General features: G+C 42.6%; 1 protein-coding gene across 2 annotated transcripts in view; it reads left to right on the plus strand.

The window, feature by feature from the left end:
* The first annotated feature begins 94 nt into the window (after positions 1-94).
* GALNT9 (polypeptide N-acetylgalactosaminyltransferase 9) overlaps positions 95-14770 on the plus strand; it is a 141056-nt gene continuing 126380 nt past the window's right edge. For both annotated transcript variants that reach the window (XM_071572319.1, XM_071572320.1), the window contains exon 1: positions 95-642. In XM_071572319.1, the coding sequence (XP_071428420.1) occupies positions 402-642 (241 nt within the window). In that variant the 5' untranslated portion in view covers positions 95-401. The remainder of the gene's footprint in view (positions 643-14770) is intronic.

Here is a 14770-nt window from a genome sequence, read left to right on the forward strand (position 1 = left end):
GGCACGGCACGGCGGCTCCACCGTGTGCATGTAGATGAGATCCCCCGGAGCACGTCACTCCGCACCGGCGCTCTGCGTTTGGGGCGGCGGAGGGAGAGCGAGCGAGGGCGGGCGGGAGCCGGCGAGGCGGCGGCTCGGCGGGCGCAGCGGTTCGGCCCCCGCTCCGTGCCCGCCCTGCCCGCCGCGGCGCGGCCCCCGCGGGGCGGGGAGCGGCGCGGCGGTGCTGAAGGACAGCTCCGCTCCTCTGGGCTCCGCTCTGCTGTGCTTCTCTCCGTTCCGCTCCCCCGGGCTCCGCTCCCCTCCGCTCCGCGCCCCGGGCGCGCCCCCTTAGCCGGGTGGCCGCGGGGGGCCGCCGGGCGCCGCGCCTGGATGCGCCCCCGGCCACCGCGCCGGCGGCTCCCATGGCGGTGGCACGGAAAATCAAAACTTTGTTGACGGTGAACATCTTGGTCTTCGTGGGCATCATCCTCTTCTCCGTCTACTGCAGGATCCAGGACCGCTCCCAGGAGCTGGTGCAGATCGTCCGGAGCGCGGACCGCCGGGCCAGGAGCCGCGGCGCCAAGGTTGGCAGCCTGGCCGACAGGGAGTCCATCCTGCAGCGCCTGGACCACCTGGAGGAGGTGGTCTACAACCAGCTCAATGGTACGGGGGGCTGGGAGGGGGCGCGGCACCGGCCCCGCGGCACCCCCTGCCCTGGGAGGGTGGCCCAGGCTGGGGAACAGCGCCCAAAGTGTCCCCACCTTGGGGAGGGGACCCGCGCACTGATCCCATCGCCGGAGTGCAGAAATACAGGGGAAAGAGGCACGTTCAGGGTTTTTCTGGGGGGGCTCGTTGAGCCTCCCACCACCACCCTGCTTCTCTGCCAACTCCTGGTCCAAAGTCAGGACTTCCTCAATAGATGCAAAGTTAAGGAGGCTGCAGAGTTCATGAGTTTTGTATTTGGGAGAAGTCCCTCCAAACTGTACCAGGTTTTACAGTTTGCCTGGATATGTTAACTCTGCATAGAAGTTGTTTGTATAGCAAATATGCCGTTAGGTTATAGCTGAAATTCATGTACTTGGTTTCAGAAGTACTTTTAGAAACGTTCTGCTGAGTTCTTACACTGTGTACTTTTAATGGTCTGTAGCACCCCTATATTTCCTTCATGATTTTGCCATTTTAATTTGTTACTGTTATTGATAAGGAGGGGAAGCATCCCCTGATTCTTTTTATGGCATACTGTTCTAATTCACCAGCCTTGAAAAATATTGGTAAGGTAAGCAAAGAACCCTCCCATGGTAGTTAGAACAGGCTAAGCCGTCAAAGTTGTTATAGGACAGCTAACATTTTGTATAGAAACTAATTCATTGAAACGAGTGCATTTGTATTTGCATAAATTCATAAAGTTCTAAGTGTGAAACATCAAAGAAATAAGTATGTGATTAAATACATCATTTGGGGGGGGGGCAAGAAGAGGCTGAAAGAATGAACTTTCACATTAAATTATAAATGTAATATTTAGTATCCAGCACCAAATAAAAATTTCAGTGTAAATATGTTTAATTATAGCAAATGTGCTTCTAGGCTGCTTGTGGAAATCTTACTCATAACATTGATTTAACAAAGGCTCTTGTTTGCTCAAAATGCAGACAAATGGGAGGGTTAGGATAAAGTCTGTTCCCTATTACTACTTTCTGACTGAATGTATAAATCTCAGTAAGTTAGGCTGTTATGGTAATATGCAGTTTGTGTCAGAACAGGCATCCCTTACACTCTCATCTGTATAAACAGGGAAGAGAGAAGGGGAACGCAGAGTGTGGGTGTTAGTCACAAAAACACACAGTCAGGAATTAGAGGGAAGTGTCAACAGCTGTGTTTTCTAACCATGTTTTGGAGAAGTTTTGAAGAATGTTGGACTTATTCAGTGTAGCTCAGCTGAATGGGGCTTTTTGCCTCAAATTTGGTTTGTTCACAGGTGAAACTTTGGCTGGAATTTGTCTGTGCTGGGTTCATCTCAGCACAGCATCTCCTGGAGAATCCAGCAGGAGTCCTTAACATACTAGGCAGGCACCACTGCAAGTAGTGACTGGGGCTTCACAGCATATGGGAAGTTCTCTGTAAAGTATTCCTCTGTTTTGGGAACTTTTTTCCTTCATCTTCTTTAATTTGGTTTGTTGGATATGGAACTTCATAGTGAAATTACTTGACTTAGTGTTATGTTGCTTCTTCAGGTCATAGTAAACACTGCAGGCAGTTTTTTCTTCCTGAAAGTTCTTACGCAGGGAAATACAGAAAGTTTTTGAAGCTGAGTTGTTCAAATTTCCTATTCATTTCCCTTCATGTTCTCTCTAACACTGTTGGTTTTTTTTTTATTATGACATAGAGGTACATTAGCATAGATTAGTTACTGCATCATCATTCTGAAAAAAAAAGGTGCTTTTTTTTTCCATTCTGCATCAACAAAACCAAAAAGTCCTAAAAAATTAGTAGGTGCTCCACTGAAATAATCAGAGTTGCTTCACTGTAAGTGAAATCAGGATCAAGCACCTGTGTTTGGGTTTAGCTCACTGGTGTTCTGGTGTTAATATCATGACTCATTACTTATGCCATTAATGGGTATAATGATGCTCTGGCAGGACTGAGATTCAAGGGAGCCTTTCTGTGCCAGGGCTCTACGGAAGGGCTGGTGTTACACAAACACTCTGTCTGCTCTGGAGCTCTGTGGTTTCATCCTAATGTCAAGCAAGGTTTCTCAGACACTGTCCTGTGTGCTGCTTCCTCACGAGGTTAGAGGGATGGCCGAGGCTGTCTTGGATGTTACCTTTTCATGAGGTGTATCAAAGTCACTTTTATGTGGAGAGACAGACATAGGCAGACAGATTTTTTTCAGGAGGTATGTGAATTCCTTGCACTCTCAGAACCCCTCAAAGCACCAGGAAGTTGAGTCCAGCTCAATGTTATTGTTGTGGTAGGTCAGTAAAGATCAGCATTTCAGTTTCCTGCTCCTGTTCCTTTCTATTTTGAGATCAGCAAATTTAGAGACACCTATTAAGTACATTTTTGGTAATAACATCTCAGTGTTCTTTTATTTATTTTTTTTCCATCTATTCATATGAGTTCTAAACTGGTAAGACCTTACCTGGGTTTTCTAGGAACTCTGTTGGTGATCCAATGCAATAGGAAGTCTGTGAGAGACCAGCCCTGCAGCTACACAGAATTTTGTTTCAGTCACATATTTGTTTGCATACAATCAAAGAAATATTATTTAAAAGTGTACCCTCTGCAAGGAAAATAATCCTGAGCAGTGAAGTTACAAATGTGTAAAGAGGCAACACAAAACTGATCACTTGAGAAATCATTAACTTTTCAGTCTGAACAAAAGCAGTGACTGCAGTGCCTGCAGAGTTGTGTGTAGAACGCAGAGGACCATGTGGGATGTCAGCAGAAAGCTGGTCCTTGCAATTATCTTTGGCAGAACAAGAGTTTTGAGAGCAGAATGACTGAGAATTGCCACGATTCCCTGCAGAGTTGTGCAGACACACACCCAAACAATAGTTTTCATTTGGCTCGTGCTCTGTTTTTTTTTATCAACTTGGAAAAATAGTATTTCTGAAAGCTTTCTTTTTGCTCAGCTGTGACTGGTTTTGGTGGAAGTGGAAGTAAAGAAACGGAGCATGAAAAGGGAAAGGAAGGCAGTGAAACGTGTCTGTGGAATTTCCTTGGTGAGACTTGAGATTACCTCTTGGTGTTTGACCTTGTGTGCAACATTTATTTTGAAAAACTGAGTTATTATAGGTCTAGTTCATGAATCTATATGTATTTTTTTTTTCATTTTTGCTGTGGAGTTTCTATTGATGAAGGTTTTATTGTCATTCAACACATAACTAATTCCAGCTAGACTTAGTAGCAATTCATGAAATGGCATAAGGATAACACATTGGTATTTTCTTCCTTTGCCTTTATTTTTTCTTTGTAAAGGGGTAAAACTAAAAAAAAATATTTAATGGACTGAATTTTTCCCCTAATCATTTTTGTAACTAAGTCTGTTGCTAATGATTTACCATGGAGGATAAAGAATTTCTGATGCCCCAAGCAGAACATAACCTTTGATGCCAAAAGCAATTGAGGGGTCAGACTCCAATTTCACTGTAATTGCCTTTTTCCCTTTTCACTGTCTCTTTCCAGTAATACACAACAATCAATACAGCATGTAATTAGATTTCATTCAATCTACAAAGATTAAGAGAGTTTTCATCATCTCATGTATGTTCACATCATGTCTTCCAACCCGTGTTTTCCACATTGGACCCCTTTGACCTGTTCTGTTTCAGACATGGAGGGATAGGTTGGGGGTATTCCCTTGAGTTTGACAGGTTATCATTCATTACACATCATAATTTGATTTTGCTCTCTTTGGGAAGATTAAATACAATAGCAGTTTCCAGTCTGATAAATGGGTTTTATATTACATAGGCATTTCAGGGAGGAAGCTGGGGGGAAAAGTGGACAATTCACGTAATTGCAGCACAGAGGCTGAAAATGATGGAAATAGCAGGTCCTGGGTGCAGAGAACTGATTCATGCTGACTGGGAGTCCTGATTTTTAGAGTGTACTGGGAGCAAAGTGATTGCATTTAAAATTCAGCCTGGCAATCTGCATACGTAAAAAGTATTTTTAACAGGTCAGTTTATTCTTCACAGGCCTTGGACTGGTGGAAAATGGTTCCAAATTTCCATATTGAAAGTAAGGGTTGGGAACAGGCTGCAAGGCAGTCAGGTGAACGTCCACATCAGGTTTGTCAAAAAGAAGCTTTTACAGCTGGCAACTTTCAGCTGAAGAACAATTCCTTTGCAGAGGAGGGAGCTAAAATCACATGTGCATAGGGGAGATTTAGTGATTGCCAGCCTTGGAGTAATGAAACTGCACCTTCTCATACTCACACACAGATTCTATTCTATAACTATTTCTGTGCAATTTGCTTATGGTCTGGTGCTAACATATATCTGGTAAAATTAGTGCCATAAGTGCCTCCAAAAGGGTTAGTTTTGGGGACTGCAGTATCATATGTGAGGACTCCTCTCAGCCTTGTACTTTCCTTGTCCTAGTGAGGGGCTTCTTCATGTGGTCTCATTTTGAAGACTTAAAGAAATGCAAAGTTGGGCCTCATGAAGGCAGGAGTGAAAAATACCAACTTTTTTTTTTTTTATTTTAAGTTAAGCTGCTGTTTATTTGTTACCACACAGGATATAACAAGTGTTTTCTGTTGTGCTGGGTCAGTTGCTCAAGCTTAAGTAAATCACCATCGCTCCAGGCCTGACCTTCTGTGTTGCAAAGTGATGGTCAAGTCTAAAAGACTGATTTCCCCACCACATTTGCTTCAATTGTGTTAGTCTTGATTTATGTAGCTGAGGAAATTCATAATTAGCTCTTTCAAGAATGTCAAGATTTTAGTCCTCAAAATAATGGAAGAAAAACATCACAAGCCAATATTCAGGAAGGTCAAGGTTTTATTCCCCAAAATAACAGAAGGAAAACATAGTAAGTCAGTATTTGGATAGTCCCTACATAGATATAAGGTAATATTCAAAATAGTATTCCTCTATTTAGGCACTTTAGGAAAAAAAGGTGTAAAAGTTTAGTTACAAAAGAGGGAAAATCTCTTTTGTAAAACAGACACAATTGCATTCAACTCTGCAAAATATTGACAAACACAAAAAATACATCTCCATTTCAGCAGCACATCAGTGATTTTAGAGTCTCTCTCTGTACTCTGTGTTTCATATAGCAGTATCTATTTTTTTAATGCAATGTTTCTGCTTTTTGCCTTTGTAGCTGTGAAGAAAGCTTTTTTTGACAGAAAAAAACCCGTGTGGTAATTTTATCATTGACTCATTTGTGTAGAACTTGACTCATTTGTACTATATAGGATCAAAAGCAATGTTTACGGAGGCAGAAAGAGAATCTTTGAGTGATGTTGTTTTTCTTGCCTTTTCGGCAGTTTCCCAGTTCTGTATCTTTCAGTTTCTTTGTACACGTGGCTGGAATTGGAAAAGCAAATATGGGTCTGTCATCTTTGTGGAGAAGAGCTGCTGTTGTTGCACACTTAGAGCCTCTCTACAGGTTTGGAGGATTAGAAAACCTGGCTTTAACTTAATACCCTTGAGGTGGAGTTGTTTTTCAAATTTAAGGGGGTTTATTGTTTATTTGATGCTTTAGCAAACAAGGGCAGGTACCAGTTATACCAAGAGCATCTTTTAAGGATGCAGTTCCAGCCATTGAGTGCATGGCGGTTCTCCAAGGAAATAATAAGATTTATGAAAGGAAGGAAAACAAATGAGTCATGTTTAACAAATCTTCCTTTTACTAATGCCCTTCTCTAACTTTACTAACAGGCATTCAGTTTCTCTTTCTGAGCATACTTGGCATACTTTTTTATTATTGCTGTTGTTTGTCGGGTTTCACTTGGTAGTCATTACCATCATTTAGTTTAAACTCACAGACTGAATGGGGGAAATAAAAAAAAAGAAAAGAAAAAGAGCTTGTGATGCTCTGGATAAGAGGAAGGAAGAAAGCCAATGGCAGCAGAGCAGCTCCCAACCTTGTTGTAGTCCTATTGATCAAAACTGTCCCCTGAAATAAGAGACCTCCAGTTTCTGAGAACAAAAGCCAGATAGAAATCCTCCCACTGACCCAAAGCCATCTTCTCCTGAGAGCACAGAGCTAAAGCAGCCAAATGCTAATTGGATTTGTCTGGTTTTCCATCATTATGGTGCCATGGAAATGGCTGTGGGTATCTGAAAGCCTCCTAGGTTGGAAGCAGGGCAGATGCAGACAGGTTCAAAATTTTCTTTCTGCCCTACAGATTTATCTGTTCAGGTGTTCAGGAATATCTGGGTTTCCCAGACAGTTTGGAATACAAGCTACAGCACAACTGGCACTTGCTGATTACTCAGCAAGTCCTGTAAGACATAAAAAGAGTGTAAAAATTGCCTGTAGCAAGGCCCTCTCCTGAGCCAAGATCTGCTTGACTTGCAGAACAGAAAGCAGCAATCAGGGAGCAACGTGATGCAACTTGATCTAAGGCCCTCTCACTTGGTGGGGTTACTTTGAGTTTTAATACATGGTAATGCTGCTGGGGATGAAGGTGACAGAATGTTCTGTAGGTCATCTCTTAGTCTTATCTGTTGGACTTTCAAGATTTTATTTGCTGAAGTGATGTCACACCCATGATCTGATGTAGATCTGAAGGAAGTGAGCTCTGTGTGTATGTGCAAGTCTGTAGATGTCCCAGGAAGGGATATTTTGGAGCTGAGTTCTGCGTTTTTATCCCAATGTTTGGTATTCTCCTCCTACAGTGAGGGAAGGGAGCTTCTCCTTCTGTACTTCTTTGCACGAGCTTTTCATTTCACCTGGTTTAGCAAAGTTGGACCTATTGGTGTGCAAGGAAAGGGAGTGGAATGGATGTTCTGGAGGACTTCTCCCACCAGTTTCCTACTCCTCTTACTGCACTTGTAAGGCCATTTCATTTCTGAATAATTCTTATATCATCTTGCTGGAAGGTGTCGAGAGGGCTTGTTTTGATGTCTACAGACAAGTTTGCTGGTCTTGTTTGAGGAGGAAATGGATACCCTGTGGAAAAGGAAACCCATCAGTCTGAGGTACCATTTGCATTCAGCGTAGTTGTGCAAAGCTGTCTTGCAAAGCTGGTGTGCCCATCTGCTTCTTCCTCTAATTTACTTTGATGACTTGTTCTGAGGGATCTCCTCATGAACCAAGGATGAGCCTGAAACCATGAGTTGTTTTTCTGTCCTTGTTGAGAGCAGTCCTTGGTGAAACAATGCAGTAGGAAAGGCATGGGTTTGAGTCTCTGACAAATGGCAAAAGGCCTAATGTTTTCTTGTTTATTTTTTTTCCCCCAAGTTTGTCCTTCACTACTGGCTTTGAAGGAGAGTCTGAGGGCAGCAGCAGGGTAGGGAGCTGAGGAGACAGTAGAGTGATTCTGCTTTGTCATCCTGCACAGTGTGGACGCACAGTTCTCTTGAGGGCTGAAGAGTTGTTGAAGTAAATGAGCAAGACATTTTTAGAAAAGGTGAGAATATAGATTTCTGAATATCTTATGCTTTGCACCACCTCCTATGGAGCCATTCTCCAGAAGCACTTGCCACCACAGTCTGATTTATACTTTTAATACATGAGCTGTAATTTGCATGTCATCCTGGGAGAATGGGCAGTGATTAAGAAAACTAAACCAAGGAAAAGGTTTTTAAAAGAGCTTCTCTAAGCACTGCTACCTGGAAATGATTCTCTCAGGCAGATGGCAGATATATTTGATGCCAAAATACTACAGGAGAGTGTTATTTATATCACAGTATTGTTTGGATTCACATTCAAATAATCCAGATTTGGTGGATGAGGGTACAAGGGAACGTTTGGCCTCTAGGATTCTTTAGTGCATATGCTCCAGTCTTAACCTCCTGGGTTAAATCTTAGAGCACATGCCTAAGAGGCTGCTGCAATGCCAGTATCTCCCTTGGGTTTAATAGCCCCTGTAAAATGGTGTAGCACTGGCAAAACCCGTGCTAACCCCCAACAGATTCCTGCACCTCCTTCCTCTCTGCAAAGCCTAGACATGTCTGTGGAAAGAAACTGCTGATGTAAATGCCTGTGTTATCTCTGCACCACTGGACTCTGCTCCAAAGGACACTTCCTTTGCAGTTCAACCTGTTGCTTTGCCCTTTTCAGGGGCAGGAGGGAGAGTGTGGGCAAGAGGCAGCTGTGGACATGAATTATGTACCTTTTCCTTTCATTTCAGAGGTGCTTGTACAGGCCATCCAGTGGCATTTACTGGAGTACTGTCCTAAGTGCTCACTGGTGTAAGGGTCTCACACGCTTTGTAAGTTGTGACTCAAACCAGGTTTGCCAGAGCTGCTTCTGAGTCACCACTTGGTACAAGTAGCATGAGAAGTCTCCCAACTAGGCTTTAATGTCTAGTAGCCTGATCAGGGAAGAAAATGGATCCTCCCAGATCTCTTTCTTCCATGAAGTTCTTTAGATATTCAGATACTGAGAAACACAAGTACTACCTACAGAGGGTCACACAGAGCTGTGTGAGACTGTGCAGAGACACCTGCAAGGGGTATCCACTCTCGGAGGCTTCACAGACTCATGAAGCACAGAGCTGGGCTCTGGAGGATTACAGTGTGTTTCTAGTTTTATCACTGTCTGTGATACAATCTGCAGTTGTGTTTAGTCGGGACTCTAAGCCAGGTACAAAAGTGACAGTGCTTTCTAAGCAAACTGCAGATCCTGCCAATGCTGCTCTGCTGTCAGCAGTGCCTTGTGTGGAGTGACAGGCACTGCTGGTTGGATGGGTTACCTTGCTCAAGTAGGTTTTTATGACTGCAGCAATGCTTCAAATCCTCCTCAGCTCACCCATGCACTTAGTCCTGTTGAAATCAGTTGCCCAAATGAATCTTCGCTATTGATCCAGAGGCATCAGCACAGTCAGTAATTACCAGTGTTGTAACTCTAGTAGTAAATTTGGCCAAATGAAGGTATTTTCAGCACAGGATGAACAGTATATTGGCTGGCTATGATGATGTATATGTAGTATAAAGGATAAAATCTCGCTCTTTGGCTCTGTTACTTCAGTGTGGTTGGGAACAGGGTCCTTCCTCCATGAAGGTTTTGGAGTCATTCTCCTTTCCAGTACGGATATGGTGAACTCTGCGTTTCTGTGTCTGACTCCTGCTGTTGGGGTGGTCTGTGCTTGCAGTGTTTGGCTCCAAACTGCATTCAAAGAGAAGTTCTCAGACCAGGAGTTCAGATTAGCACTTTGTCATGGCTGTCTTGCCAGAGGTACTGCAGGACCAATTGCAAAGCACAAGGGGCTTTGTTGCACAGGAGCTCATTTTCCTTGGAAGATATCCACCAAGGCAGCTGGAAAGCCCTCTCTTGCAACACTAGAGAAGTTTGCTTCTTTTTTTGTTGGTGACATTTTTGGTGGGGTGATGGGATTAATTGGTTGTTTTTCATTTGGATTTTTTATGCTGGTTTTATATTTTATTTGGCAACGGGGCCTTACTGCCCTTTTAGAAATTGAGTTTATTTTTTCTACAGCTCCCATATGCCTCTAGGATGTGAAGCTTTTGTAAATAAAAATGTATTTTTTGTTATATTAACTCATTTTCAAGCAAGCCTTGTGTTGCAGAAAAGATTGGTGGTATTCTCTCCTGTGCATGCTGAACTGAAGGCAGTGATAAGACTAAAAATATCCCCAATTGAAATAGCATTGTATAACCCAAAGGTTAGTTTTCCTCAGGATTAAAATTTGCAGTTGCTTTATGGATTCCTTGTAAGGCAGATTTCTGGTTGTCCAGCCATGTGTAAAATGAGGCTACTGATAGCTGCAAAATTCTGTATCTGCAAAAGTCACTCCCACTGGTCACTGCCAGCAGCAGAAACCTGCTGATGGAAGATGCTGACACCCATTGCATTGGTGCCAGCTGCCCAACCAGCACTGCATGGCCCGTGTTGGTTGTGTGACAAGCCCTGTACTGCAGGTGCAGAGCAGAAACCAGATACTCTTCACACCTCTAATAGGAAAAACAGATTGTCCTGCACAGAGCTGTTAATCCTGAAACATGATGATAGATTGCAGGTAGCTCCATGTAACAGATGGGAGTGGAGCATGAGGTAAGAGTGAGCTGATCATGTTCAAGTTATTACACAGCCTAATGCTAAACTGCCCAGCTGCTGAAATACTTGATGCTTTCAGCTTGCACAAGCAATGAGTGAGTTTGGCTTGGAAAATTTGGTGGTTGGGTGGTTCAAGTGTTAGGCTGTGTTAGTCTTGGGACCCTGAGATTAGCTCAGTTGGTTAAAACTTGGTTGTAACAATGCCAAGGTCATGGGTTCAATCCCCTATGTGGGCCATTGACTTAAGAGTTGGACTCGATGATCCTTGTGGGTCCCTTCCAGCTCAGAATAGTCTGTCATTCTGTGATGATTGGAAACTGCACTTTTTTGGTAGTTCTGTTACATAATTTCTGTCATATGGAGAATCCCCAGAATCCAGGTCTGTGGGTTTAGGTTGCTGACTTTCCAAAAGCATCACAGGATGTGGGCAGCTAAATGCACCACTGGAGTCTGTTCTGTGTATTTCTTCCTGATGACCAGTCTTTTCTCCCCCTTTGTAATGATCTTTTGCATCTGCTAGAGGTTTCAACTTTCTCAGCAGTTGAAGAAAGTCTTTTGTTTATTCACTGCTAGTATTGCAAGGAGAAGTGAAAAGCTTTGCAGGTCTCAATTAGAAATGTCACATCTTTCTTCAGTTTAATACTTGGCAAACTGTTTTGATACATCCTTCCTGGGATACTCCTTTAGGCACAGACATGAACATGTCAGCACCTGCACTGAACACTTTGCTCTCAGCTGTTCCAACTTTGAGTACAAAAACCCAATAATCTTTGATTTTAGTCCTGTGCCAGCCTGATCCTCCTCCTGAAACTGATCCATCTGGCTTGATGCATTTTCATTCAACAGAAAATTAATTCCGGAAGGGAAGTGGCTTTTAAAATGCTCGTATCCAGTGGGGTTATATGTAAAACCTGTTTTCTGAAAGAGTCAGCTTGGTATGGTTCCCATATTCACAGCTATGTTCCCATTCCAGGCCCACATAACTCAAAGCCAGGCTGCAGAAAGCCCTTTCAGATGAGGTCATGGAATTAAGAATTTCTTCTGTGATTCATTCTGAACCTGATCTGCCTAATAACTGGATTCTTTGTCTCCCTCTTTCTGTCACACATTAAAAAGTTCACAAAGTGAGAATTTGAAGTCTTCTTTGCACAATGAGAGGAGTGAACAAAAGATGTACATAAATGGAGGAGAAATATTTATGAGAGAACAAAGACATGGCCTTAACTTTGAAGCTGGGCTGGAGCAGCCCAGCGTGCCAAGGGACATGGGCTGAGTGACGCAGCCCTCGGAGACGGCGATCACTGCACAGAGATTTTGCATATCTTATAGGAGTACTTGTTTAGGCATCTCTCAGCCTTTAATCACACTGACAAGAAGCTGGAGCACAAATACTACTGTCTGAGAAACACAGTGGAGCCTGTGGAAGAATGAGACCAGTATAAAATTGTTCTTATTACAGTTGCTTATAGTCAAAGAAATGCGTATGGGATGAGTGAACTGGAATCAGGGTCCATGCATGAGTCACACCAGGACTGCTCTGTCTCTCAGGAGAGGTGGAGTTCCCCCCGGCAGCACAATGCATGACAGGCCTGTGACAGGGTTTGACAATACATCCTAACACAGAGTGTTGATATCTATTCTGGACCAGAGTTTCAAGAGATGAAAACTGTCTCTTACATCGCCTGCTTATGGTACTGTAGTAGCAAAATCAGAATTGGATGCAAAGGACAGGACAGCTCATGCAGGATCAGCACAAATTAGACATGAATAGGCAGTGCTCTGTGTGAGGGTTGGCTGAGACACACTGTAATGTCATAAAACAAAATGATATTTCTGAATGGAAATTTATTTTAGAAACAGAAAGTGGCATGTGATCTTTTGGTTTTGCACCTGAACTGAAGGAAGATGCCTCCAATCTGTTTGATGGTGATCTTGGATGCCTGTGGCTTCTCTGTGCTGGATACAAGTGTCTCAGCATATGGTTGTGAAACTAGAGGTTGATTATTTTCAAAAGTATTTTGACAGATACTGAACTGACAAATTCCCTGCTAAAAAAAAAAGAAAAAATAAAGAAAGGTTTTGTTTGCTCTCTGCTCATGAGGCTTTGTGGGTTTGGGATTATGCCTTGCTTTATATTATTCATATTATTTATATAATTCATATTATTTATATTATTTTTATCCCCTCCCCTTATCTGTGTCCTCAGTTTGACTGAGGAGGTCTGAGCTTCTGCAGCATCTCACTTTGTGATACTGTTAATCAGTGATATCTATAATTGCCAGACATCAACAGACCTAGACATCCAGTAATGAACATATTTAATCCTAAAAATAATGCTTCCTTGAGCAGATAAAAAAAGAAAGCCGACTTTCTTGTGGCATGGCATCCCAGAGGTGAATTCTTGTGTGGTCTCTAATAACTCCAACAGGTTTCTTGTATTTGAGCTTTCACCAAACCTCTTCTCTCAGTAGGAACATTTTAATGGCCCTTTCTTCCCAGATGTCGACTTTTGTGACAGTTGCAGAAATGTAATTTTTGGAGACCTCTGACTGTCTGCCAAGCTTTGGCTGAAATTAGAAGCAGTTCTCAAAATCTAACGAGCAGAGGTGAGGGGAGAGTATGGAGGGGGAAGCAGAGTGATAGACAAATGCAGACAGCATGATCCCATAAACTGTTTTTTCAGAGCAAACCAGGTTATAATTTGTATTGGTGACAAATGGGATTTATGCTCATTTAAACACAAACATGAAAATTAAGTTCTTAGCTTCTAGAGGAACCAGACTCAGATCTTCACATTGAGTTCTTCAGCTTGCTCTGTTAATTGGCAATATGTTAACAGAAGCATTTTTTCTCTGCCTTCCTGCTTATTTCAGTTAATAACTGTAGCAGCATGACTTTTCCCTGACACTACACCAGTACTGCAGGAGAGCTTCCTTTATTTTCAGTTTTCTAAAATGGCAGACTTGGGTTGCTTGTCTGGCTTGTCTCATTGCCTTTCAGTAGTGACTGAATAATTAACTTATGTGAAAAGCAGAGAAATGCTGCCATGCTGCTCTTTGCTAGGCAGTGTGGAGCACGCCCTGCTGCTCATCTCATGATACCTGTTATGGCCAGGGGGCTCAGCACTGGCTTTCACTGGGACCATTTGGTGCTGGAAAGCATTTTCTGCTCGTGAGAAATGTGGGTGTGACCTGAAATTTAAGCATGACCTGATAGCATATCTGCTTTTTGTCCTTGAGGAGTGATGAGTCCAAGCTGTAAACTCAGAACTTGAGTTTTGAAATTCAAATTTTGATTCATGGCAGTCTCTTCACTGAAGGATGATCTTCTCCTATATAAAGGCACCTTCTATCACTGTCCTCATTTCTCTCTTTACTGTGTAATTTAACACCTCATAATGTAGTCGTAAGTACAAACCGGAGACACATCAGGGGACAGGAACATTCATTCTTTTATGGAATTTCAGCAGAAAGGAAAGGAAAGCTTGAAGAAAAATTGAGTCTCTGAAAACTTGAATTTCTCTTTACATTTCCCTGGTGGAAACCAGATAAGCAGCACTACTGCAGTCAGTGGCATTAGGAAGGTAAATTGAACAAGACTGAAGAAAACTTGGCCATTGTCTTTAATATATGATCTGAATTCTACAGATGTGTGGCAATTTAAACATGCTCTATAGGGGGATCAAAGTAGCACATTGATACCAAATGCATCCTGCCTTTTTCAAAGCAAGCCCACTTGTCCTGCAAGTGAGTTTGTCAGGGCCTAAACCAGCCCTGGGTCACAGTCAATTCATACAAATACCCCCATGCAATGAAGCCAATCGTGTTAATAATGAATCAGTTATTAGAGCAGGGCTGGTTTTTAAAGTGCCTGCAACAGTGGCTGGTAGCTTTCCCTCTCCTGGAAGTCTGAGTCAATTTATCTTTATATCAACAATAAACCAGAAAGGGCAGAAATCAAAGTAAGCAATGTTTTTATTACTGCTTTTAAATAAAACATTGTGCCAATATTTTTTCGCTAACGTTACATCTTCATTTTCTCAAATTTATTGGCAATTGCTATTTATCCTCATTTCTCCTTTCTTCTGCAAAGC

The sequence above is a fragment of the Pithys albifrons genome, chromosome 17 (assembly GCF_047495875.1).
Source record: "Pithys albifrons albifrons isolate INPA30051 chromosome 17, PitAlb_v1, whole genome shotgun sequence".
Taxonomy (NCBI): domain Eukaryota; kingdom Metazoa; phylum Chordata; class Aves; order Passeriformes; family Thamnophilidae; genus Pithys; species Pithys albifrons.